At 36.4% G+C, this 26,280-nt stretch overlaps 1 protein-coding gene across 1 annotated transcript in view; it reads left to right on the top strand.

The window, feature by feature from the left end:
* Positions 1 to 26,280, top strand: part of LOC142225759 (NACHT domain- and WD repeat-containing protein 1) — a 245,633-nt gene that overhangs the window by 97,782 nt on the left and 121,571 nt on the right. The window contains exon 5 of the mRNA XM_075295581.1: positions 24,876 to 25,004. Coding sequence (XP_075151696.1) covers positions 24,876 to 25,004 — 129 coding nt within the window. The remainder of the gene's footprint in view (positions 1 to 24,875; positions 25,005 to 26,280) is intronic.

Raw genomic sequence — 26,280 nt, 5'->3', positions numbered from 1 at the left:
TCTCCAACTAAGAGGTACTTCAATTTTCTTTAGAATAAAAATTTGACATTTTCTATAGAAATAAAATTTGACACAATTTTCTATTGAAATAAAATGTTGACAAAATTTTCTATAGAAATAAATGTTTGACAAAATTTTCTATAGAAAAAAAAATTGACAAAATTTTCTATATAAATTAAAATTTGACAAACCTTTCTACAGAAATAAAATTTTGCAAAAATTTTCTATAGAAATAAAATTTTGCCGAAATTTTCTATAGAAATAAAATTTAAAATTTTGCCAACATTTTCTATAGGAATAAAGTAAACCTACACCCAAAGAAATTTGTTAGTAGGGACAGCAGAAAAGTCTGCTAAAACAGCAGAAAGTCTGCTGAAAAAGGGACAGCAGTCAATGTTTGCTGAAATAGCAAACATTTCCTGCTATTTTTTAAGCTCGATTACACTACAACATGTTTTATTTTGGCTAAAACAAATAAAAATAGAGCTATCCTAACATAATTAACACAATATTTTAGGAATATCTATAGTATTTGACTGAAATCTGAATATTTATCGACTTGAGGCATAACAGCAAACAAAATGTTTGCTGATCGTATTTAGGAGCTTGTAAGTATATTACAGTGGAAAAATATACCAAAAACTACTTGTGGTTCTTAAATATGCTTTGGGGAAAATTTTATAACCTAAAAATTTTATAAATTGTTGTTCATTAGGCCCTGAAGTACAAAAATATAACAGCAGACATCGACTGCTGTTTTTAGCAGACTTTTTTCTATGAGTGTATGATCCACATTTTAGTCAAATCGAATGAATGTGCGCTGAAGAATATGTTTATGTATCAACTATATCAAAATCTGGACCGACAGGATTCATTTTCGAAAGTGATCCCAAATTCTGCAAATGGAATGAAAATTTCAGACTGGCAAATAATGGTAGAGCTTTTGGTACAACCAGTATAATCTTTTACAAAACATTGAATATTCTTCATTATTGGAAGTTTCACCGCAATTACAGTCATTGATTGATTGAAGATCTCAATGAATTCAAGTGTTTTAAAATTTTGGTTGGGCCGGAGTCGAGCAAATTTTTTACGACTCCGACTCCAGCAAAATCTTCAGACTCCACAGCCCTGCCTCTAATACATATCTATCGACCGATAAATTATAAATGCACTTTTGCGAAGTTGCCATATTTTTTACTATCATTGTGCTTCGCCCCAAGGCATTAGCAGATTTAAATTTTAAGCCAAGATATTATGTAGGAGTCTAAAATTTTTTGAAAATATAAACCTTTATATATACACAGAAAAAATATCATCAAAATATTTCCAATTAATGGCCATTTTCATGTACACCCTCAAAAAAAAAAATCGCGTCTCTAACATATGTTCCAAACATATTTTGCAGGGAGCACATATATTATTGGATATTGCCGAAACATTATTATGTTTGTTTTATGTGAACATATTATATGTTTGGAAACATTTTGAGCCCAAAAATATTATATGCTTGGAAGAATTTTCTCCCCAAGAAGATTGTGCTCATTCCCTTACATAATTTTCACTTCCACGAAATTTTTAGTTCTTGGCACCTTTTTCTGTAATACAAATAATGTTGAAGAAATTATTCAATTTTATAATTTTTTTAAATTTTACCTTTCGCCTGGACGGAGAATCGAACCGGGAACCATGCAATTTGTAAGCCAACACACTACCAACGGGGCTACGTAGCTGTTATAGTCACCAATAGACAATTATCGTTATAAGTTACATTTATATAGCATAGCTTGCAGCGCTCACGAGCCCATGCAAACATAACATTATTTAACAGAAACATACATTTGTTGGCCACGTGGAGCAGTGGTTAGCATACGTTCCGATTTCTTTTAACGAACCAAGAAAAAAAATTGTGCCTATAATGCCAAAATGATAAACAAAACACATGCCCACACATACATAAAATGCTGCTCTCAAGGCGAAAACACATGCTGTTTTTTTTTTCAAATGTCTATTCTCTTGGTTCCGAATGTCTATTCTCTTTACTCCGAATACTCATTCTAATATTCAAATTAAATAATATTTAGACTTAGGCATATCAAATTTTTGGCCTTATCATAAAACAGTTTTCCGAAACAACATACAAGCGGTTTCACAGAAATTGCTCTCTTTTCATTCTCTCGCTGTGTTATGTTGATATCTTTCGTCAACCCTCCCGGTTTCCATCTCTATTTCTTTCTCTATACTCTCTCTCTCTCTGCCGCTCTCTGAATAAAATTGCTCAACATATACATGTTTACACGAAATTTGTAAATTTATATATGTTTACATTCACACATATTATTTTTATAAAACATTCATGCCCCAAACATAATATATTCTAACATATTAACATATGTTTCCCAAACATTTAGTGTTAGTTTAGGAACATTACTTGTTTGCACTTAAATATATTGTGTTTAAAAATTGTGCCCGAAACACATTTTGTTTATATCGGAACATATGAAAAACATATTTTTTAACAGTGTAGCTCCGTTAGGCTTTAACTGTAAATTAGCAGAATGTAAAGTGCAAATATCTTCTCTCCGGTTAACTATACCTAAAAAATTTTCAGCAGTTAAGTTTCTAACTGGCATATAAAGGCAAGATGACATATATGTCCCATAGTACGATTTAAAAGTTCGTTAGCTAACGGAGCACTAACGGGGCTTCATGAAACTGGGTGTAAAAAGTTGATTGAAGTTGAAAATTTTTAAAATTTTTAAATTAACTGAAACAATTAACTTTGTAATCAAGATAGAAACATAAAGTTAATTGAGTCAATGATTGAACATTTAAAATAAAAAATAATTGATACAATTAAATTTTTAATCAAACTCGGAGGACTAAGTCAATTAAAAAAGGGTGATGGAATTTTTCTTATACTCAACTAAAAATTTATTTCAAACAATCAATTTTTTGATCAAACTAAAAGAACTAAGTCAGCTAAGAACGCAATTAAAAGTAGTTACGTTCTTAATAAAAAATAATTGAGTTTTACAATCAACATCAATTATATTTTTAATTGAATCAATTGAAAAATTAATTAAAATTTGCTAATGAGATCAATTAATTTTAATCAAATATTTTTGAATGTCCAATTAAAACTATGATTCATACTATAATTTTCGTGATTGAAGACATTTCAATTAAAAATTAAGTTAGACTATAGGTTTGTTTGCGTACTTTCCCAGTAAAAACTTGCAAGAGAGTAAAAATGCTAAAATTAGCCGAAATATACGCGAACGACATCCAGCACCATGAACCAATTTACAGCTTTTAAATCAATAAAAAATAAATTAAGAATTAAGTTAGACTATAGGTTTGTTTGCGTACTTTCCCAGTAAAAACTTGCAAGAGAGTAAAAATGGATTTTACTCTCTTTGCTAAAATTAGCCGAAATGTTCGCGAACGACATCCAGTACCATGAACCAATTTACAGCTTTTAAATCAATTAAAACAATTAACATATTCATATTTTGCTAACTTCTAATTGACACTGAAATATATTGCACGTATGATTTGTTTATGATAAAATAACAGCTGATAATTATGTGCCAACTCTTGCAAGTTTTTACTGGGAAAAAAGTCTCTACCAAAAACTTTCAACTTCTCTATTTCTCAAATGTCAAAATTGATCTCTCTCTGGTTTTGACTTGACGAACGACTTCCAGTAAAAATTTTGATAATTATCAAAAATTATCGGGTTCTCGAATGGAGCTCATATAATACTTCTTGTTAGTAATCACCTCATGGTGTTATTGGTCATTAAACCAATAACATCGGATAATATGGAACGAATGAGAGAAAACAAGTATATACAGCAGTAAGTTCGACTGGGCCGACCACCATGAATCAAATATAACAGTTCTCTTTGAAAACCACCACGGCCACCATGAATCAAATATAACAGTTCTCTTTGAAAACTCTTCGTCGTGGCGGGTTACTTGATATAGAATGTTTGATGACAGATATTCTCCCAAGCAGATCAGTTCAATTAGTACGCTTCTCGAAGATAAATTTAAAGATTCTACCTATGAAGATTAGATCAGCTTCTGGATTTATAAGAATCAGTTTTATTTGAGTTTTAGAGGAATCATAAACATCTCGTGTAAGTGTGCAAGAAGAAGATTAAATAACGCCTTAATCGGGAGATCAGTCTATATGGGTGCAGATTAACAATGCTATACTACAATAATTACAAATGGTATCTTATGCCTAAGTATTTAATATTGAAAGATCAAAATATTTATAGTATTTATTAAACTCATCACATAGTCGGCGAACAGGATCGTTATTTTCAAAGTTTGTGCGAAATTACTGAATGCGAAGCAGTTCAAAATTACGAGTAGGTCTTGACGGTATATTGAATGAGATACTGTTAAGAAAGAACTCAGATTTAAATCTACCATTAATAACATCAACCATAAATTAGATATTCAGCGTAGTATGTCTACTTTTCAGTTTAGGCAATTTGAGGAGTCCAGTTTTTCCGACGTAAACAAAACAGTAGAAATTGCTTTTGTACAGATTCAACACGGTTGCAGTGTATTTGATACTGTGGGTCCCATATTACAGATCCAATGCAAGGATTGGACGCACAAGTGAAGTGTACAAATTCCTTGTTACAAATGGGTCAGAAAACTCCTTACTCCAGCGTTTGACAAATCCAAGTGATCCATATGATTTATTGATGGTCATAGATATGTGAGATCTAAAATCTAGTCTCCGATGCAACAGTATTCCGAGATCTTTAAAGGATTCAACAGTTTCAAGTATGTCGTTATTAATATAATAATTTGTATCACTGTGGTTCAATCTATAAAAAGAGATATGCTTGCATTTTTATACCCTCCACCATAGGATGGGGGTATATTAACTTTGTCATTCCGTTTGTAACACATCGAAATATTGCTCTAAGACCCCATAAAGTATATATATTCTGGGTCGTGGTGAAATTCTGAGTCGATCTAAGCATGTCCGTCCGTCCGTCCGTCTGTCCGTCCGTCCGTCTGTCCGGCTGTCCGTCCGTCTGTGGAAATCACGCTAACTTCCGAACGAAACAAGCTATCGACTTGAAACTTGGCACAAGTAGTTGTTATTGATGTAGGTCGGATGGTATTGAAAATGGGCCATAGCGGACCACGTTTACGTATAGCCCCCATATAAACCGATCCCCAAATTTGGCTTGGGGAGCCTCCCGGAGCAGCAAAATTCATCCGATCCGGTTGAAATTTGGTACGTGGTCTTAGTATACCGTCTCTTACAACCATGCAAAAATTGGTCCATATCGGTCCATAATTATATATAGCCCCCATATAAACCGATCCCCAGATTTGACCTCCGGAGCCTCTTGGAGGGGCAAAATTCATCCGATCCGATTGAAATTTGGTACCTGATGTTAGTATATGGTCTCTAACAACCATGCAAAAATTGGTCCATATCGGTCCATAATTATATATAGCCCCCATATAAACCGATCCCCAGATTTGACCTCCGGAGACTTTTGGGGGGGGGGGGCAAAATTCATCCGATCCGGTTGAAATTTGGTACCTGATGTTAGTATACGGCCTCCAACAACCATGCAAAAAATGGTCCATATCGGTCCATAATTATATATAGCTCCCATATAAACCGATCCCCAGATTTGACCACCGGAGCCTCTTGGAAGAGCAAAATTCATCCGATCCGGTTGAAATTTAGTACGTGGTCTTAGTATACGGTTTTTAATAATCATGCAAAAATTGGTCCATATCGGTCCATAATTATATATAGCCCCCATATAAACCGATCCCCAGATTTGACCTCCGGAGCCTCTTGGAGGGGCAAAATTCATCCGACCCGTTTGAAATTTGGTACCTGATGTTAGTTTACGGCCTCTAATAACCATGCAAAAATTGGTCCATATCGGTCTATAATTATATAAAGCCCCCATATAAACCGATCCCCAGATTTGACCTCCGGAGCCTCGTGGAAGAGCAAAATTCATCCGATCCAGTTGAAATTTGGTACATGGTGTTAGTATATGGTCTCTAACAACCATGCAAAAATTGGTCCATATCGGTCCATAATTATATATAGTTCCCATATAAACCGTCCCCAGATTTGACGTCCGGAACCTCTTGGAGGAGCAAAAGTCATCCGATACGGTTGAAATTTGGTACATTTTGTCAATATATGGCCTCTAACAGCCATGTAAAAATTGGTCAATATCGGTCTTTAGTTATATATAGCCGATGACTTATTACACAAAAATTGGTCCATATCGCCAAAAGTAATCTACCAAAACTTTATTTCCATAGAAAATTTTGTCAAATTTTATTACTATAGAAAGTTTTGTCAAAATTTCATTTCTATAGAAAGTTTTGTCAAAAGTTTATTTCTATACAAATGTTTGTCAAAATTTTATTTCCATAGAAAATTTTGTCAAAATTTTATTTCTATAGAAAATTTTGTAATCTACCAAAACTTTATTTCCATAGAAAATTTTGTCAAATCTTATTACTATAGAAAGTTTTGTTAAAATTTCATTTCTATAGAAAGTTTTGTCAAAAGTTTATTTCTATAGAAATGTTTGTCAAAATTTTATTTCTATAGAAAATTTTGTAAAAAATTTATTTCTGTAGAAAATTTTGTCAACATTTTATTTCTATACAAAATTTTGTCAAAATTTTATTTCTAAACAAAATTTTGTCAACATTTTATTTCTATAGACATTTTTGTCAACATTTTACTTCCATAGAAAATTTTGTCAACATTTTATTTCTATAGAAAATTTTGTCAAGTTTTTATTTCTATATAAAATTTTGTCAAATTTTTATTTCTATAGAAAATTTTGTCAAAATTTTATTTCTATAGAAAATTTTGTCAAGGTTTCTTTTCTATAGAAAATTTTGTCAAAATTTTATTTCTATAGTAAATTTTGTCAAACTAGATTATATACGTATTTAATCGGCCTTTTTATACCCTCCACCATAGGATGGGGGTATATTAACTTTGTCATTCCGTTTGTAACACATCGAAATATTGCTCTAAGACCCCATAAAGTATATATATTCTGGGTCGTGGTGAAATTCTGAGTCGATCTAAGCATGTCCGTCCGTCCGTCCGTCTGTCCGTCCGTCCGTCTGTCCGTCTGTCCGGCTGTCCGTCCGTCTGTGGAAATCACGCTAACTTCCGAACGAAACAAGCTATCGACTTGAAACTTGGCACAAGTAGTTGTTATTGATGTAGGTCGGATGGTATTGAAAATGGGCCATATCGGACCACGTTTACGTATAGCCCCCATATAAACCGATCCCCAAATTTGGCTTGGGGAGCCTCCCGGAGCAGCAAAATTCATCCGATCCGGTTGAAATTTGGTACGTGGTCTTAGTATACCGTCTCTTACAACCATGCAAAAATTGGTCCATATCGGTCCATAATTATATATAGCCCCCATATAAACCGATCCCCAGATTTGACCTCCGGAGCCTCTTGGAGGGGCAAAATTCATCCGATCCGATTGAAATTTGGTACCTGATGTTAGTATATGGTCTCTAACAACCATGCAAAAATTGGTCCATATCGGTCCATAATTATATATAGCCCCCATATAAACCGATCCCCAGATTTGACCTCCGGAGACTTTTGGGGGGGGGCAAAATTCATCCGATCCGGTTGAAATTTGGTACCTGATGTTAGTATACGGCCTCCAACAACCATGTAAAAAATGGTCCATATCGGTCCATAATTATATATAGCTCCCATATAAACCGATCCCCAGATTTGACCACCGGAGCCTCTTGGAAGAGCAAAATTCATCCGATCCGGTTGAAATTTAGTACGTGGTCTTAGTATACGGTTTTTAATAATCATGCAAAAATTGGTCCATATCGGTCCATAATTATATATAGCCCCCATATAAACCGATCCCCAGATTTGACCTCCGGAGCCTCTTGGAGGGGCAAAATTCATCCGATCCGTTTGAAATTTGGTACCTGATGTTAGTTTACGGCCACTAATAACCATGCAAAAATTGGTCCATATCGGTCTATAATTATATAAAGCCCCCATATAAACCGATCCCCAGATTTGACCTCCGGAGCCTCGTGGAAGAGCAAAATTCATCCGATCCAGTTGAAATTTGGTACATGGTGTTAGTATATGGTCTCTAACAACCATGCAAAAATTGGTCCATATCGGTCCATAATTATATATAGTTCCCATATAAACCGTCCCCAGATTTGACGTCCGGAACCTCTTGGAGGAGCAAAAGTCATCCGATACGGTTGAAATTTGGTACATTTTGTCAATATATGGCCTCTAACAGCCATGTAAAAATTGGTCAATATCGGTCTTTAGTTATATATAGCCGATGACTTATTACACAAAAATTGGTCCATATCGCCAAAAATAATCTACCGAAACTTTATTTCCATAGAAAATTTTGTCAAATTTTATTACTATAGAAAGTTTTGTCAAAATTTCATTTCTATAGAAAGTTTTGTCAAAAGTTTATTTCTATACAAATGTTTGTCAAAATTTTATTTCCATAGAAAATTTTGTCAAAATTTTATTTCTATAAAAATTTTGTAATCTACCAAAACTTTATTTCCATAGAAAATTTTGTCAAATCTTATTACTATAGAAAGTTTTGTTAAAATTTCATTTCTATAGAAAGTTTTGTCAAAAGTTTATTTCTATAGAAATGTTTGTCAAAATTTTATTTCTATAGAAAATTTTGTAAAAAATTTATTTCTGTAGAAAATTTTGTCAACATTTTATTTCTATACAAAATTTTGTCAAAATTTTATTTCTATACAAAATTTTGTCAACATTTTAGTTCTATAGACATTTTTGTCAACATTTTACTTCCATAGAAAATTTTGTCAACATTTTATTTCTATAGAAAATTTTGTCAAGTTTTTATTTCTATATAAAATTTTGTCAAATTTTTATTTCTATAGAAAATTTTGTCAAAATTTTATTTCTATAGAAAATTTTGTCAAGGTTTCTTTTCTATAGAAAATTTTGTCAAAATTTTATTTCTATAGTAAATTTTGTCAAACTAGATTATATACGTATTTAATCGGCCTTTTTTTGTTTAATATATACCCCGTATGGGCTAACTTACAATTTAGAAGACAGTGTTAAAAAGTTTTACGATACCTTGCCATCGGCAAGTGTTATCGCAACCCAAGTAATTCGATTGTGGATGACAGCCTTTAGTAGAAGTTCCTACGCAATCCATGGTGGAGGGTACATAAGATTCGGCATGGCCGAACTTACGGCCGTATATACTTGTTTATGTTCAGTTCCATCATATTTAGAGAACACCAGTTGTACATGCTATTTAGATCAGATTGAAGTAATGCTTGGTCATCACTATTCCGGATAATTTTCATAATTTTAACATCGTCGGCATACATAAGTGTATTACCAAATCGAATTGCTGATGGAAGGTCATTTATAAATAAACAGAACAATAAAGGTTGAAGATGACTGTCTTGAGGAACACCAAAAGACACATGAATCGATTCCGAAATAATGTTATCAAATACTACACATTGAGTTCGATTTGTCAGATAACTTTCAAGCCAGGATACCATTAAGTCACTGAAACCCATGCGATGTAATTTGTACAGTAGAAGTGAGTGATTTACTTTGTCAAATGCTTTTCTAAAATCAGTATAGACGACATCAGTCTGTAAACGATCTCTAAAGCCTTCATTAATCATTGTGTTCAGTTCCAAGACATTTGTTATGGTTGAACAAGATTTACGGAAGCCATGTTGTTTGGGTAATAGAAAAGAGGAGACTTCATGAACCAAAATATCAGATATTATATTCTACATAAGTTTTGGAATAGCAATATCAGACTTCTTTCCACTTTTAAATAGTGGAATGATAAATGAGTCTTTCCACAGAGTGGGAAAGATACCAGTTCGCAAAGATTCGTTAAATAGAATAGAAAGATCAGTCGATAGAGAATAAGCACAATATTTTAGTATGTTACTGGGGACACCATCAAGCCCCGGACGAAAAGAACATTTTATCTTTTCCATGTAACTCAGCACAATATTGGGAGATATAAAAGGAGTGGAGAGTGTAGAATGTTCCATTATCTTATATGGGTACACATCAGATTGCTTGAAATTCTTATGGGAGTATGTTGTTCATCATCATACGCCTCAACAGTACCATAGTGAAATTTTTTTGGATAAACATTCGATTGACGTTTAGAATTAACAAATTTGTAAAATAATTTTGAGTTAAGTTTCAATTTAATTTTTATTTTTGATAGATAATTATTGTATGATTGTCTATTCCACAAGCTGCATTCCGAACGAGCGATTGAGTAATTTGCGTAATCAGTAGCTGAGCCAGGGTTTTTGTACTTTTTGAAAGTTTATTCTTCCTGTTTTTTTAAGTTACCTAATTCATTGTTGTTTCAGGGCGGACCAGTGTAATTAGTAACTCGAATTAATGGGGCAGATTCACCAATGAATGAGTTCAAAGTTTCGTAAAATATATTTAACCCGAACTTGGAAAACATATTACATATAGATACATTATCATCCGCCTCAACAGTACCCTAGTGAAATTTTTTTGGATAAACATTCGATTGACGTTTAGAATTAACAAATTTGTAAAATGATTTTGAGTTAAGTTTCAATTTAATTTTTATTTTTGATAGATAATTATTGTATGATTGTCTATTCCACGAGTTGTATTCCGAACGAGCGATTGAGTAATTTGCGTAATCAGTAGCTGAGCCAGGTTTTTTTGTACTTTTTGAAAGTTTATTCTTCCTGTTTTTTAAGTTACCTAATTTATTGTTGTTTCAGGGCGGACCAGTGTAATTAGTAACGCGAATTAATGGGGCAGATTCACCAATGAATGAGTTCAAACTTTAGTAAAATATATTTATTGATTCCTCAAGATTGTTCGCAGGAAGAATATCATGCCAATTTACATAGTCAGTTTTCCGTAGTCAGTTTTACACAACAGTATTTCTTTTCAGTTTTCGTGTCAGTTTTATTTAGTACAGATCTTGAATAGGACATATTTATATTCATACAGATAGTGGGATGATAAGGGTCTTCTGGATTTACAATAGCGTTGATGCGTGAAAGGAATACATTTTCTAGTTCATTCATTAGAATCAAATCCAATAATTTATTCTTATAATTTAGAATGTTGTTGACTTGAAAAACACCATCCTTCAATGGATTTTCGATAAATTCATAATGAAATCCGTTACTTATATTTGGTACAGAGTGATTCATATCCTTACAAAAATTCCATGAAATAGATGGAAGATTAAAATCGCCAGACACAACGATCAAATCAGAGGATCTTGCAGTAGCCATGACCGATCGGATATCAGTCAAATGAGCATTATAAACATCCTTACAAGAACCTGGAGGAATATAGGAGCAGCTACAAACAAAAATTTGTAGCCGCACCCTATTTTCACTCCCAAATATTCAATTTGATGTTCGTTAGGAATATCAAGTTTTGACGAAACATACTTTGTAGAGCCAGCAATTAGGACACCACCACCTGATTTCTTGAAAGCATTAGTGCGGTCACATCTGTAAATTTGGTATCTATCGCATAAAATTTCAGTATTCAAGACATTGCTCTGAAGCCAGGTTTCAGTAAATATATTTAAATCGTAATTAAAGCCAAAGCTATTACATAATTTGGTATTAAGTCCCCTAACATTCTGATAAACCATAATAAAATTTATATCAGACAGGGTTGTATTCAGTTTTTTGATGGCTCGACAGTACGGCGAGGTAAACGGGTAACTCTATTTTTGAAAACAAATTCATGAACTACAGCTCTGTACGACCAGAAATCCGTGTTTACCATAGTATCAAAATGTCCTCAGGCACAAAAATTTTAAATGATGATTTGTTCCTTCTCTCCATAAATTTTAGTTTACGAGGCGGTTCGGAAACTTCAATGAAAGAAAATAGGCAACAATGAAAGAAAATAGTTAGTTTTTCAAAAATATTTTTATTTTTCAATATAATCTCCAGAAACTTCAATACATTTAGTCCAACGCTTTTCTAGCAATTCTATCCCTTGATTAAAGTAGTTTTCCTCAAGGTCTTCAAAATAGTGGTTTACAAATGTAATTGCATCTTAGGTTAGGTTAGGTTAGGTTAAAGTGGCAGCCCGATTAAGATTCAGGCTCACTTAGACTATTCAGTCCATTGTGATACCACATTAACTAAAAGTACCTATTACATATGGGCACTTCTAGTTTTAACCGTTGAACCTTCTCGATTATTTTCTTCTGTTGAACCAACCAGATTATTCCAAAAACATTAACAGACTGCTTAAGTTAACGTTTTCCAGGTCCGCCAGTAATCTGAAGCTATATGCCCCTAAAATTTGCTTACGCCTTACACAAAATGCAGGACACTCACACAAGAAGTGTTTTATTGATTCCTTTTCCTCCGCATCATGACAGCTCATACAATAGTCATTATACTTCGCACCAATATTTTTTGCAAAATCGCCTATCAGGCAGCGACCCGTTATAGCAGATATCAGGAGTGATACCTGGCGTCTCGAGAACACTAGCATATCTAGTGTGCGGTTTAAGTTTAAATGGGGCCATATTTGCTTGGTGTCGTTACAACCCTTACAATTCTCCCATCGAACATTTGCCATCATGACAGCCTTTTCACGCAGTAAGAGCTTGCAGGTAGCCAGAGGCACACCAACAGATTCTAGTTCCCCTGGAATATGTAAGGTAGTTCCTAGCCTTGCTAGCTCATCTGCTTCGCAGTTCCCCGGTATGTTCCTGTGGCCAGGCACCCATATTAGGTGAATATTGTGCTGCTCAGCCATCTCATTGAGAGATTTGCGGCAGTCGATGGCCGTTTTCGAGTTGAGGAACACAGAGTCCAAGGATTTTATTGCAGGTTGACTGTCTGAGTATATATTAATGCCAATATTGCGTGGAGCATTACTTCTCAGCCAATTCACCACTTCTCTTATTGCTAATATTTCAGCCTGAAAAACACTACAGTGATCAGGTAATCTTTTCGCTATTCGAAGTTCCAGATCTTTAGAATATACTCCAAAACCCACTTGGCCATCCAATTTGGAGCCATCAGTGTAGAAATCTATATATCTTTTATTCCCCGGGGTCCACGTTCACTGTTGGGAATTAGAGTCTCAAACTTTTTGTCGAAAAGTGGACTCGCCAAAGTGTAATCCACTACGTTAGGCACATCTGGCATTATTTTGAGGACCGAACTGTGACCGTAACTTTTTTCCGACCACAGCGATAGCTCGCGCAACCGCACAGCCGTTGTTGCAGCTGACTGTTTGGCCAAAATGTCTAAAGGCAATAGATGCAGTATGATATTAAGGGAGTTTGTTCCTGTCTTGCTGAATGCACCTGAGATACACAAGCACGCCATACGCTGAACTTTGTCTAAACTTGTCGGTCGGCCACCAGACTACAACACCATATAGCATTATAGGTCTAACCACTGTCGTGTATAGCCAATGTACAATTTTTGGTTTTAGTCCCCATTTTTTCCCTATTGCCTTTTTGCACGAGTATAAAGCTACCGTTGCTTTCTTCGCCCTTTCTTCAATATTAAGCTTAAAGTTCAGCTTCCTGTCCAAAATAACGTCAAGGTATTTTGCACACTCCCTAAAGGGAATTTCAATACCCCCTAAGGAAATGGGCCTAACCGTGGGAGTTTTGCGATCTTTGCAGTACATGACTAGTTCTGTCTTTGCAGGATTTACCCCAAGACCATTATATTTCGCCCATTTCTCAGTCATCGGGAGGGCTCTCTGTATAATATCTCTAACTGTTGATGGGAATTTTCCCCTGACTGCTAGCGCCACATCATCTGCGTATGCCACCACTTTTATCCTTTCTTTTTCTAGGGAAACCAGAAGGTCGTTTATAGCAACATTCCAAAGAAGAGGTGATAGAACTCCTCCTTGAGGAGTGCCTCTGTCCACATACCTTTGTATGTTTGCTTGTCCTAGTGTGGCTGAAATGCGTCTCTTCCTTAGAAGTTCGCCTAACAGCCTAAGTAAACCTGAACATTCAGAGTTGTCAGTCCATTTAATATCGAGCTCGGATGGACGTTATTGAACGCCCCTTCGGTGTCTAGAAACGCCACGATTGTGTATTCTTTGACAGAGAGTGAGCTTTCAATAAAGCTGACTAGTTCATGTAATGCGGTCTCAGTAGACCTGCCCTTCGAGTATGCATGTTGTCGTTTCGAGAGCAAACTTGAATCGACGCTAGTTCTAAGATAAATATCTATCATCCTCTCCAGAGTCTTAAGTAGGAATGATGATAAGCTGATTGGTCGGAAATCCTTCGCATTCGAGTGAGCTTTTCCCGCTTTAGGTATGAAAACGACTTTTGATTCTCTGCACTGTCGTGGAATATATGCTAAGTTGATACATCCTATATATATCGACGACAACCAGGGAATAATTCTGTCAGCCACCGCTTGTAACTCCGCCGGAGTAATTCCATCAGGTCCGGGGGATTTGAATGACCCAAAGCTATTTAACGCCCATTTTATTCTAGATTCTGATACAATTTCCTCGATAGGAAACGACCGCTGAGCCACTGTGGCACCGCCAGTGCATGGTTCAACCGTCTGATTTCCGGGAAAATGTGTGTCCAATAGTACCTCCAGCGTCTCCTCACTGGACGTTGTCCAATTGCCCTCCGATGTTTTAATGAAACCTGGAGCGGAGCTCGTGGATGCTAGCACCTTCCGTAGTCTGGAAGCCTCGGACGTATTCTCAATGCTGCTGCAGTAATCATTCCAAGAGTTATGCTGAGCCTTTCTCAGTTCTCGCTTGTATCCTCTCAGATTCTTCTTGTAAGCGTCCCAATCCACAGGGGCTCTGGTGGACTTTGCTTTGTTAAAGAGCTTCCTGCATGATTTCCTCATATTACCTAACTCCGTAGACCACCATGGTGGTCGATTTTTCCCCCTTGGCTTCCCTTTAGGGCATGCAGCTTTCAGTGAAATGTTGAAGGCCTTAGTAATCCTCTCCACTGCATGTTCGATAACTTGCACAGTGCTCATGTTTGTCTCTGGTATTTCCGGTATCATCATATTGAACGATTCCCTATACCTATTCCAGTCAGCTTTCCTAACATTTGGCGGAAATATGGTCTTGGTGGTATGAACATCAAATTTGAAACTGATGTAGCGATGATCTGAGAAGCTGTGTTCACTTAAAACATGCCACTCAGATATCATTTCATTCAGTTCTTGGGAGGCCAAGGTGATGTCTACAACCTCTTGCCTGTTTTTAGTGACAAAGGTTGGGGCATCTCCCTTGTTGCAAATTACCAGATTAGTACCCAAAATAAACTCTATTAGCGACTCTCCCCTTGCATTAGTATCACTACTTCCCCATATACTATGATGCGCATTCGCATCGCATCCCATAATGAGTTTCGTCTTTGTTTTCAGTGACTCCTCAACTAAGGTCTTAACGGCACATGGAGGCATCTCCCTGTCATGTCCCATATAGACCGAAGATACCCAATATTTGCATTTGGCTATTTCTAAATTGGCAACGACAGTGTCTGCATTGCACATTGAAGGAAGCAGAAACAAGTTAAGCTCGGTTTTAGCAATTATACATGCTCGAATTACATCATTGCCAGTATACTGCAATAGTTTGAACCCCGGAGTACTTAATTCACATATTTTGTTTCTATAAACATATGGTTCTTGAATAAGAACTATGTCTATGTCCCCTTTCATCAGGAGAACTTTTAAGGCAGCACATGCAGCCTTACAATGATGAAGATTTATCTGGAGGATCCGTAGGACCATCGAGATTTTCAACAACCGTCACATCAGCCGCTTCAATCGAGTCATCAAGAATGTCCTCTTCAGAGATATCGGTGACTCTCGCAATAACCATAGGTTCAACTTTGGTGAGTTCTGAGGCAGTAGAAGCCTCCTCACGCATACGGTATCTATCCATGTCTTCAAATGTCTTGGTATCCCCCTCGACTTCGCAAGAGGATCCGCTTACTTCTGATTCAGACTTTCTTCTCGACTAACTCTAGAGCAGCTCCTTCCCAAACTTCACCAATTAGTATCAGAGCAGCTTTAAAACATTCTATAGACCTCTGGTCCTCAAATGCGACTAGCTTAAATCGTCCTTGATACCAACCAGCCTCTTGGTGTCGAGGATCTGGGCCGGGAAACTTTTCCAGCACCTGCGAGTAGACGCCAGACAAAGCATTCTCAATTTCCCCCCATTTTTGCTTTGGAACCATACCGTCCAATGCTCCTTTATTTATGATAGCCATCACAAGGCTGTCTTTAGCAACTGAGGCAAACGATCGTTGATCCCTTTTGGAGGATGGCAGCTCATCCGGTGATCGTTACCTTTTTCCAGCCTCAAGAATTCCTTGAGCCCATTTTAAGGAATTGCATCTTCATTTGAGGTAAAACGCTTGCCAGCAAGGAATTTTTTAGATTTGGGAACAAGTAAAAGTCACTGGGAGCTAAATCAGGAGAATAAGGTGGGTGGTCAAGCAACTCGTACTTTAATTCGTTGATTTTAGCCATTGTTAAAACACGCTTGTGCGCTGGTGCGTTGTCTTGATGAAAAATTATTTTTTTGTGTTGTAAGCCAGGACGTTTTTCTCGAATTTGTACGTTTAATTTTTCCATTGTAAATAAATTGCGGATGCGTCTTTTTTGAACACCTGTTTCTATATGAAGGAGTTGCCAGATCGAAACAAAATTTAACATGTGTTCATAACAGAGATGGAAGTTTCCAAAACACTTAACTTTTTTTTTTGTTTATACCGCGCTTTTTGTGCTAGGCTAAGAAGTTTCCGAACTGCCCTCGTAGATACTTTGACATCAACATTTGCATTCAGTTTAGATTTAATGTAGATTTGAATATCATCCTCAGTTGTTTCAGGAGCAAAACTAGCAGCAAAAATAGTTTTCATTGGCGTTAAGACTCTTAATGGTTTTGGTGCAGTACCAGCATGTGACTGATTTGTAGGCGTATAGAAAGGGTAATAGAAAGTATGAGTATCAGTGGGCACAGTAGCTGACGCCATGACTGTTCCACTATTCAGTGTGGCAGAATGTGACGGGGTAATAATAATGGGTGGAACAGCTAAATGATTTATTTCAGTATTGTTAGTCGGAGTGGTAATATCTGAATCCGTTATAGTGTTTATAGTATTAGAATATATATAATTTCAGACTTGAATTCAAATGTAATACTAACTCCAGTATAATGAAAAAAAAAAAAAAAAAACAAAAACAAATACAAAACAAAGTATACTTCTAGGCATAAATAAAAACACCTTAAATTCAGAGTTGAGTTTGGCTGAACAAGTTCAGTAGTTAGCTATGACAACCACCAGTGATTACTACTTACTTGATCAGCAACCACAGAAAAAAGCAGAATAGTGGATGACGTTTTGCGAGCCAACACAGTTCAGTGTAGAGTAAGATGGCTTTTGTTTATCTACTCACAGGTTAAAGCGCCTTTTCTCTTCGTTTACAAAGACGAAACAACAACAAAACTTTGGATTCACTGTTTTTCAATTTAAAAAAAAACAGCAAAAAATGCAGCTTTCAGCACAAAATACCTCGAAACGAATATTACAGTAGGTTGCACAAGCTTTAATTCACAATTTAGCACGGTTTCTAGTACCAACTAAGCGGTGTACCCACAAAGGATTTTAATTTTATTTGGAGCAGCTTAAAAACACGTCCACACAATGTAACAACTTGACTTACAAACCCTACAATAGGCAGATTAATACCCAGCAGAAAAATGAAAGTTGTTCCGCAAACATTTATTCTTAAGTACACCCCGGGATCCCCGACCAATTTTTTTCACATCCGGTGAAAAGTCTTACGCTATTTGGTCGTTTAAAGTAAAAAATTTAGACAATGATGAAAATATGAAATGAAAATAAAATTAAAGTTTTACCCCCGCGGGGATTTGAACCTGTGCCAGTTGACTTTTTCACTTCCATGGAAGTTCTTGTGAGAAAATTTTGCAAATTACGAAAATTTTAATTTTTTTGAGATTAAAAAAAATATGTATTTATAAAAAATATGCGCCAAAAACAGCACAGTAAAAACGATGTTTAATATAAAAAATATTTTTTAGAAAAATATTTGATAGAAATTAACCGCTGGTGAGGTTTAAACTAGAGGTGTGCACGTAACACGAAATTGTCGTTACCCACGAAAATGTTCGTGACTCACGCTCTTGGGAATGGCGTGAGTGTGATTAACAAAAGCAAATGTCGCGTGAGTCTCGAAAATAATTTCGTTATTTCGTTTTGAATTTTTCGTAAAGAGTCAGTTCCAAACATTAATGTTCCTGCATTTGCTTTTGTGTTGTTCGTAAAGAGCAATGCTTCTCAAAATTAAATTTCGTATTTTCGCGGCTTTGGTCACAATTGTTTGTTCAAATATGAACTTTTAATATTGTTACGAATGTGATATTTCTTGATTTAAGTTTATTTAAATTAGTTTGCGTTAATTTAAGTTTCAAATTGTAACGATAAAGTTACGTCATAGCTTGTTAGAGTCATTTCTTTGTTTTCTAGTACTTTCTTAAACATCTTTTGTGTTTCCAATCGTTCATTGTAAAAGTAACGCCTTTTGTTGTATGCCTGCACGACATCTACCTAATCTAGTAGAATGCACTAGATTATTAGCATAAGCCTAAAAGTATGTGTGCCATATCACCTATAAAGTAACGCCGAAAGAATATTCCAGATGGCTGTAGGCAATGAAGATAACCAGTTGAATATGTGGTGTTAGATAAATTGTACAAGATAGTTCTAGATGGTTGTAGGCCAGACTATCCAGAATTTTCGAAATCGTCAAATCACGGTATATAAGCCCCTGGCGGAGGGAGCAGTCAAGTCAGTCGTAAGCTAAAGTTTATACAGTACACATCGTAGAGCAAATAAGTGAAACCAATCAGTTAAACAAATAAATTGTAGATTAACGTTATTGAAAAGAACTGTCTTTTTAATTATCGGGTAATTAAATACGCCTCAATATAAAAACGTAACAATTGGTGTCGGAAGTGAAATAACGGGAAAAAAAATCTACAATGAAGTTTAATCAGCTTCGAGTGGAAGACTTGAAGAAGGAATTGAGCAAAATGGAGCAGCCGACTACAGGAAACAAGGCCCAATTACAAAAGCGACTACTGGAAGAGTTCGAGCGGCGCAGTATTGATATCGAAACACATGAGTTCGATTATAAGGAAGATCTTGACGAATCAGTAGTAGCCAGCGCCTTGGAAACTCCATCTGTAGCTTCTAATGTTGTTGATTACACATCGATGGTCAATATTTTGAGCAAAATGATGGAAGAAAATTCTCTAAAAATGCAAGAGAATTCTAGAAAATTGGAAGAAAAATTCGACGAAAATTCAAAAAAGATGGACGAAAATTCTAGAATTCTAAATGAGAATCTTCAACAAATTGCTGAAGGCATGGAAAAACGTGTGGACCATATCGAAAGCCAAATTGGGGAGCTGGATAAGAAGATTATTTCTGTGGATGAGAAAATTATGGTTCATGATGAGAAGTTTCTACACATTGAAAGAAAAATGTCAGAGCTGGAAATTAAAGGTGGACCAGTGCGCGTTATCGAGGGCTCGAAAACCAAACCTCCTGTTTTCGATGGCTCAACTTCATTTGATGTATTCAAACTCCAATTTGAAATGGTTGCTTCTAGAAATTTATGGAACGACAATGACAAAGCAATTGAACTTCTATTGGCATTAAAGGGCAACGCCGCTGATGTGATACAAAGCATTCCCGCTGCCTCTAGAAATAATTACAATGACGTAATAGTGGCACTTCAACGTAAGTACGGCGGAGAACATAAGCAAGACATCTTCAGAATGGAATTAAGAGGAAGAGTCCAGAAGTCAAATGAGACTCTACAAGACTTTGCAACAGAGGTTGAGCGGTTGGTGCTTTTGACATATCCAGGAGAAAGTCATCCACTTGTGGACCGCATCAAGATCGAGACCTTTGTGAATGGAATTAGAGACCCTGATATAAAATGCGCGACATATGCGTCACAAAAGGCTACATTCGCAGAAACAGTAACATTTGCACTTGCACAAGAAACTGCGAGATTGTTGGCACGACCTCAAATTCACAAGGTACGCAGAGTTGAGACCGAGCAAGATGAATCAAATTCCGTGATTGACTCAGTGAAAGAAGCAGTTAAGCAGGCAATGCAAGAAATGAAGCAGGAGACAACTAAATCCAGAATAAAGTGCTATAACTGTGATAAGCCTGGACATGTTGCTCGTGAATGTAAAGCACGTCGTAAGCGATCAAGATCGAAATCGCCTTCACCGCCAAACAATAGCCATATGTGGGTGAACCCACAGTCCAGTGATTCACATTTAAACTAAATCGAGCTAGTTCAGCGGGGCAAGAGCTGGCTCCCACATGTGATGGCCCCACAATCTCTATAGCAATAGTTCAACAGAAAAATAACAATTTGACTATTGCGGGTGGTATTAATGGATACAAGCGAACTTTGACGTTGGATACTGGTGCATCGAAATCTATTATTAGATCCGATTTAGTAAGAGGAAAAGTTACACCACTAATTGGAGTCAAACTACGCACGGCTACAGGTGAACCCGCAACTGTATATGGAAAGGTTCCTGTAAAGTTAACCATTGCAAACAAATCCGTTAATTATGAATTCATTGTGGCCGATATAGTGGACGAAGTTATAATTGGAGCGGATTTTATGATTGCTTTTGGTCTCAACTTGGATTTGAAGCGTCGTGTAATGACCTGGTGCGATATCGAAATACCGGTAAACGTGGGCTACAGTGAGAATACACCTGTCAGATATTTGACAATGAGCCAGCCAGAGTCAATACCACCAAATGCCGAAACAATTATATGGGTTTCTATGAATGGAGATTGTGAAGTCGGCAAATTGTGGGTTGTTGAACCAGCAGAAAATAAAAACAACAACATCTTGATAGCAAATGCCCTGGTAACAACAAATGAAGAGGGACTTATACCAGTTCGAGTTTTGAATTTATCTGACCATCAAGAGCAAATTGGAAAATTTTCGGACATTGGCAAATGTACTCCTGCCGAAGCAATAGTCAACTTGGAAAGCAAATCTCCAAAGAAGCATAATGAAGTGATGAAACATCTGGAAGGTTATGTCGAAACTTGGACACGTCATCTATCACCGTCCGAGAAAAATAAAGCCAAGAAATTGTTATGGAAAAATGCCTCCGCCTTTGCCATTGAGAAGAAAAATCAAGGGAGAACATCTGTGGTGAAGCATGAAATAAATACCACAGAAGAAAGACCCATAAAACAGGCACCACGAAGTGTCCCTCTAGCAAAACGAGATGAGGTTCAAAAGCTCGTTAAGGAAATGGCGGAAAGTGGTGTGATTGAACCATCATCAAGTCCTTGGTGCTCGCCAGTTGTGCTGGTCAAAAAGAAAGATGGAAGTACCCGATTTTGCGTGGACTACAGAAAATTGAATGATGTTACCAAAAAGGACAGTTATCCGCTTCCACGCATTGATGACACGTTGGACACACTAGCCGGAACAACATGGTTTTCCACGCTTGATTTGCAGAGTGGATATTGGCAAGTAGAGATCGCCGAGAAAGACAAAGAAAAGACAGCTTTTGGCGTTAATGGCGGTCTTTGGCAATTCAATGTAATGCCATTCGGGCTCTGCAATGCTCCGGCTACGTTCGAGCGATTGATGGAGCGGGTGCTAAAGGGGTTGCATTGGAAGTCCTGCTTGATATACCTCGACGATATCATAGTGATGGGCAAAACATTTGACGAGCACCTTAAGAACTTGAAAGACGTTATCCAGCAATTGTCAGCCGCTGGCTTACGACTTAACGCCAAGAAGTGCTCGCTTTTCCAGCGAGAAGTTAAGTACCTGGGTCATCATGTTACAGCAGAGGGCATATCCACCGATGAAGACAAAATTCAAGCAGTAAAAGATTGGCCACGTCCACGGAATCTACGGAAGGTACGAAGTTCCAGTGGAGTGAAGAACAGGAACAGTCATTTCATCATCTAAAAGAACTTTTATGTTCAACTCCTGTTCTGGCGTATCCAATTCCTGGCGAAAAATTTGTTTTGGATACAGATGCCAGTGCGTACGGAATTGGTGGTGTACTATCTCAACAGATTGAAGGTAAAGAAAAGGTCATCGGATATTTTAGCCGAACGTTATCCAAGCCCGAGAAGAACTATTGCGTAACAAGAAGAGAGCTGCTTGCTGTCATAGAAAGCGTGAAGCATTACCACAAATACTTGTATGGACAGAATTTCTTGCTAAGAACTGACCATTCAGCTCTACGATGGTTGCTTCAATTCAAGAATCCGGAAGCTCAGCTGGCACGTTGGATAGAAAGACTCCAAAGCTATGATTTCAGCATCGAACATAGAAAAGGTGGCAAACACGGCAACGCGGACGCCTTGTCACGTCGACCTTGTAATGTCGAGTGCAAACACTGCTCGAAAGCTGAACATAAGGAAGAAATCGTGGATATCAGGCTGTTGCACGTCGAATCTGGAGTGGACTGGCCAGCAGAACAGCGTAAAGATCTCATTTTGAGCAAAATTATTTCGGCGAAAGAAGAAGATAAGAAACCCAGTAAGAAAGACATCGCAGCCGAAAGCCCACTTATGAAATCATACTGGGCTCAATGGGACAGTCTATGTCTGGTCAACGGAACCCTACAACGTAAGTGGGAAAGTGAAGATGGCAAGAATAGCCGCAACTTGATAATCGTGCCAGATTCCAAGGTAAAGGATGTTTTGACGGAATTCCACAATGGACCTAGTGGAGGTCACTTAGGAATAACCAAAACAGCCGAGAAAGTGAAGCAACGATTCTACTGGGTTGGATGCCAGAAATCAATTGCTGAATGGGTGGCAAATTGTGAGAAGTGCATAAAGGCGAAAGGGCCAAGACGAAAAAGTAGAGGTCTTATGCAAGAGTATAGGCCAGGAGCGCCTTTTGAAAGAATAGCAATGGACGTTGCAGGGCCTTTCCCAGTAAGTGATTCTGGAAATCGATATGTCCTTGTGGTCATGGACTACTTCAGCAAGTGGCCAGAAGTTTATGCCATTCCTAACCAAGAGGCGAAGACGATTGTAGATGTAGTCGACAAGAACTGGATATGTCGCTACGGTGTGCCGACCGAGATACACTCAGACCAAGGAAGAAATTTTGAATCGGCCATATTCAAAGAGATGTGTGACTCCCTTGGTATCAAGAAAACAAGGACCACGCCATTGCATCCGCAGTCTGATGGCATGGTAGAAAGGTTTAATCGCACTCTGGAAGAACATCTTCGAAAGGTGGTGGATAACGGCCAACGAGACTGGGACGATCATATACCAAAGTTTTTGCTGTCATATAGATCAGCCATACATGATTCTACGTCACGAACACCGGCCAAGGTCCTATTCGGAACGGAATTGAAGTTGCCCGGAGATTTGATATTTGGCGCTACACCCAATGAGCTCGCCATGGAAGAAACCAGTAACGACATACCAAACACATTTGGTAAAGTTCACGAATCAGTGCGAAACAAAATAAAAATGGTTAGCAACAGAATGAAGGCGAGATATGATCGTGCAGCAAACACTGAGGGCTTTAGTGAAGGACAACTGGTTCTGCTATTCAACCCGCAACGAAAGAAAGGATTATGTCCTAAACTACAAACACAGTGGGAAGGCCCATATAAAGTCATCAAGAAGATCAATGATGTTGTATACCGCATTCAAAAAGACGACAGCCCAAGGTCAAAGATGAAAGTCGTTCACCTGGAACGTTTGGCTCCATACGGAACGGGTTCTGTGCCTATTCGGGACGAACAGGCTTAAGCGGGAGGCAGTGTTACGAATGTGATATTTCTTGATTTAAGTTTATTTAAATTAGTTTGCGTTAATTTAAGTTTCAAATTGTAACGATAAAGTTACGTCATAGCTTGTTAGAGTCATTTCTTTGTTTTCTAGTACTTTCTTAAACATCTTTTGTGTTTCCAATCGTTCATTGTAAAAGTAACGCCTTTTGTTGTATGCCTGCACGACATCTACCTAATCTAGTAGAATGCACTAGATTATTAGCATAAGCCTAAAAGTATGTGTGCCATATCACCTATAAAGTAACGCCGAAAGAATATTCCAGATGGCTGTAGGCAATGAAGATAACCAGTTGAATATGTGGTGTTAGATAAATTGTACAAGATAGTTCTAGATGGTTGTAGGCCAGACTATCCAGAATTTTCGAAATCGTCAAATCACGGTATATAAGCCCCTGGCGGAGGGAGCAGTCAAGTCAGTCGTAAGCTAAAGTTTATACAGTACACATCGTAGAGCAAATAAGTGAAACCAATCAGTTAAACAAATAAATTGTAGATTAACGTTATTGAAAAGAACTGTCTTTTTAATTATCTGGTAATTAAATACGCCTCAATATAAAAACGTAACAATATATTAATTTATTTATAAATCCTCTGGTCGATCATAAACATTATAATTTTGTGTAAAATTGGCAAACTACAAAAAGGAAAACGAAAGAGAATGTAAGCGTGCTCTTATTTTCTTCGTTTATTCTTAATCTTCGTTTGACACCGATGGATAATCCATCTAATATAGGGTCTATGGGATTTGTTTACTTTCCGGCGGAAAGTATTTTTTCTTTGGGTGTATATTACTTTGTTATTTAATCCGTTTTCTTAAATGTTATTAATGATTTGTTTTCGACATGGTTTATTTTCAGATATATAAAAGACAATGCGATGTACCCTTTAATTATATCTGGACCAACTGGATGTGGGAAGAGTGTATTAGTATCGAAAATATCTGAGCATATTTTTAAATGGAATTCCGAAATGAATTTGATTTTAAGGTAATGTTGTCAACCGTGAGTACACCGAAAAAAAAGTTTACTATTTTTTATGTAAAATTAACTAACCAATAGGAAGAATGACCATGATTTGGCGCCAAAGATTTTTTTCATCTAGATAAGTTCATGATTTTCTTATAAATTAGTTCATGTATTGCATCGTATTTTAGTTCATTATTACTATGCTGTGGGAAGAATATACTTAAACTCATTCAAAATATTCCTTCTATCCGGAAAAACTAACAATTTTTTGGGAAACCTGTATTAAGAAATTGGTTTGAAATAAACTGTTTGTCGGTATAATTTTCAAAAAAGTAGAGAAATTGAGGAATCAAAGGTACAACAAGCCTGTATACAACTAAGAAATTTTTCGTACAAAACAAGTCAATTTTCTATAACAACCAGTATTTTATTTCAAAAAATTATTATTATATTACACAAAACTATGGCTTTTGATATACAATAAAGGAAATATTTTTATTCGTACGTTGGATGCAGTTACTTGTCGGTAGTTAGTAATTGCTTCTTTAAAAGAGTAATATTCTATGTTATTAGGACTAAATTAATTAATTTAAATGTCCATGTTTTCTATCCATATGAAAGATAAATGTGGCATAAGTTGCTATATTCATTGAATTGTTGTACAATTTCATCGATTTTGGCTAACTTTTGTTGGGCGGATTTGTCTTATAAGCATCTGAAATTGCAAAGTTATACAAAATATAAGAAAAATATTATCGAATTCTATCGTTCATACTGATTTTTAACTTACGGTATTCAAGAGTATTTCCTAGAGCCATCCTTATTGGATGGCTTAGTTAGCTTAGTTAGCATTTAATAGTAAGAATATTCAAAAAAATTACCATTACAAGACATCCATCCAGTATGTACATTATTGGAATCATATCCATGGACTAATAGGACGTTATTGGAATTATTCTCAGAATATATTTGAAAAAAAAAAAATATTATAAAATTAGACATAATTTCCACTTGTCAGTATAGCATTTAGTATTTAAGGTGGATATTAAGTTCGAGTTTAGAGGCTAAAATCGCCATTTCCATGATAAGTTTTCTTTAATAATCCATTATAAAAAATAATCTTTATAAAAAACTTGGTTTGGGCTGTTCTCCATCAAGTTATATTTAAATTTGTATCGAAGACGTATAATTTTATACTTTTCTTAGTGATTTATTTTTAATTTTAGAGGCTAAACTCGAACTTAGTACTCACCTGTAGGAATTGCTGTAACATAAAAAATATAGATTCAAAAAAGAG

Source organism: Haematobia irritans, chromosome 2 (genome assembly GCF_050003625.1).
Source record: "Haematobia irritans isolate KBUSLIRL chromosome 2, ASM5000362v1, whole genome shotgun sequence".
In the NCBI taxonomy this organism is placed as follows: domain Eukaryota; kingdom Metazoa; phylum Arthropoda; class Insecta; order Diptera; family Muscidae; genus Haematobia; species Haematobia irritans.
This window is presented reverse-complemented; position numbering and strand designations above follow the sequence as displayed.